The sequence below is a fragment of the Sprattus sprattus genome, assembly GCF_963457725.1.
Source record: "Sprattus sprattus genome assembly, chromosome: 9".
Classification (NCBI taxonomy): domain Eukaryota; kingdom Metazoa; phylum Chordata; class Actinopteri; order Clupeiformes; family Clupeidae; genus Sprattus; species Sprattus sprattus.
The window spans coordinates 25,136,959-25,139,458 of NC_137928.1; the positions used below are offsets into that span (position 1 = coordinate 25,136,959).

At 44.0% G+C, this 2,500-nt stretch overlaps 1 protein-coding gene across 1 annotated transcript in view; it reads right to left on the reverse strand.

The window, feature by feature from the left end:
* Window positions 1-2,500, reverse strand: part of LOC308370591 (transmembrane protein 255B) — a gene marked incomplete at both ends in the record, with an annotated part of 82,345 nt that overhangs the window by 22,232 nt on the left and 57,613 nt on the right. Inside the window, one exon of the mRNA XM_080845270.1 lies at window positions 2,417-2,497. Within this exon, the coding sequence (XP_080701396.1) occupies window positions 2,417-2,497 (81 nt within the window). The remainder of the gene's footprint in view (window positions 1-2,416; window positions 2,498-2,500) is intronic.

Genomic DNA, 2,500 nt, shown 5'->3' on the forward strand with positions numbered 1-2,500 from the left:
AAGCTTTCCACAATCAGAAACCTCCTACCTCCAGCTCAAAGCCTGGAAATCTGAGGAGGAAAATTTCCCAGGCTAAGAACACATACAAACAGAGGATTAATGAACACCTTGGACCGCCGGCGCATTTGGCAAGGCACACAGACCATGATAGACTTAAAACCACCCAGTACTGTGCCACCCATCCAACTCTGCCTCCCTCCCTGATATGCTCAACTTCCTCTATGCCCGCTTTGACCAGGGAAACGAGGTCACCCTCAAATGGATCTCCCTCCTGGTGAACTGCCTCTCTCACTTTCACTACCAACGCAGATGTTTGTGCCACCCTGAGCAGCATGAATGAATGCAAGGCAGCTGGCCCAGATGGAAAACCTGGCTGTGTGCTTAGAGTCTGTGCAGAGCAGCTGACGGGGGTCTTTACAGACATTTTCAATCTGTCCCAGGCCCAGGCAGATGTTCCCACAAGCTTTAAGACATCATCTTGCCAGTGCCGAAGCACTCCACAGCTACGATCCTGAATGACTTCCGCCCAGTTGCACACGCCACCCTCATTGCAAAGTGCTTTAAGAGACTGGCTCTATCACATCCAAAATCCTGTCTGCTCACTACCCCCAACAGTTTACCTGCCGCACCAACAGGTCAACAGAGGACACCATCTCCACAGCACTTTACTCTGCCCTGACCCACCTGGACAGTCCCAACCCTTAAGCTGTTCCATGACTTCTACTCAGCATTCAACACTCTGATCCCCTCAAAGCTAACCAACTTGGTAGCACATCCCTCTGCAAACAGACCCCGATTTGTTTATTTAGATATCCTCTCCTCCTCCACTCCCACCCTGAACCCCAACCTGACCTTGGGGTCAGGGGCGGAGATCCCATTTCATTGTAAGGGGGGGGACAATACATGGTAACATTTCAGAGAGTAATTCCGGGGAGGGGACATATAAAAATAGCTTTCACGAGAGCTTACATAAACTGCTTAATACCGAATTATCACATTTACAAACATAAATTCGAAGTGATTTTTGAATTACCTAAACGGCATTGAATGCACTAACACGAAATATCTACTCACAGACAAATAATGCCCAAAGTTCAAGAGAATATAATAAGTTCTAAAACAGGGTAAGGACGCTTCAACTTGGAATTGAACTAGCAACCTTCTGATTATGATATGACCTCTCTACCCATTGTACCACTCTCACCCCATGCCGTTAATACCAGCATTGTTCATGGACCGCACAAAAAAATGACATTAATTAACCTTCAGTTATTTTAACTAATCTGGAGAGGCACTGAGACGTAGACATACGTTTATTAACAAGCATTAACTTGCCCCTGACAGGACAGTGTCCTAACTGTCTAGCTAGCTATCGTAAGGGTGTTAATGAAAGGTGTTATCGGCAAACGTTCACGTTGTCATGTCAATCCATTATTAAACCTATGAATACTTGTGCATATCGTTTGGAACTTCGTAAATGGAGTTTAAAAAAACTTCTTCTTACATGCCTTCGAGAATGAGCTAAATATCTTTACATATCGTGTATCATAGCGGGAGGGGGAGGGAGGAAGAAACAATCTCACAACCTGACCGTGTAATGGGCAGATTGACTGACACACGGAGCTAGCCCTGCCCATTGGAAACAGCATGTTAACCAACCACTTCGAGGAATAGGGGGATCATGATTTTTCAACACTTAAAAAGCACATTGTTTTACGTTTATCATAAGCACCGCTTGTGTCGTCGTGCGTTTATTTCATATTACTAAAAAAAAAAAAATCTTTTTTTTTCTTCCAATGTTTGTTGGGGGGGGGGGGGGGGGACAACTTTATGGTAGGGGGCGCCTTTACTCCCTGCAGAGTCTTAAGAACGCTCACCTACATGCCTCCTCTCCGGCACCAGCAGGTTCACCCTGCTGAACTCCACACCACAGTGCTTAGCATTGTTGCACTCATTACTGCAGTGCACTTTTATATTTGCACTGGTCATTCTTGCACTGGCTAAATCTTTTATGTTGCTCAGTTTACTTTTTTTTAATATTGTACATGCAACCAACTCTGTAATTTTTTTCTATACTGTACATACAACCCTTATGTATAAACTCCCCTCTCAAACTCTGTCCACTTCACCTCAATGTTTAATAGAGATTTGAACAGAGTGGATAAGCTGTAAGATATAGCATCACTTATGCTGCAATGCCTTCTTATACCTGCACTATCTGTAAATAATGCTATTCTTTTGCACTTCTGGTTAAATGTTTACTGCATTTCATTGGCTTTGTACCGGTATTCTGCACAACGACAACAGCTGAATCAAGTTGAATCTATCTCATTTCCTGATGTACAGTATTTGTCTTTGTCTGCTAAGTCTATTTGACCAAATGATGCACCTGTAAGAGTAAGAGGGCATGACTTACCGATGCATAGTAATTCTCATAGATGAAACTGTTCCCACTGGTGTAGAACTGACACCGTCCGGCTCTCAGTGGTCGAATATCCTA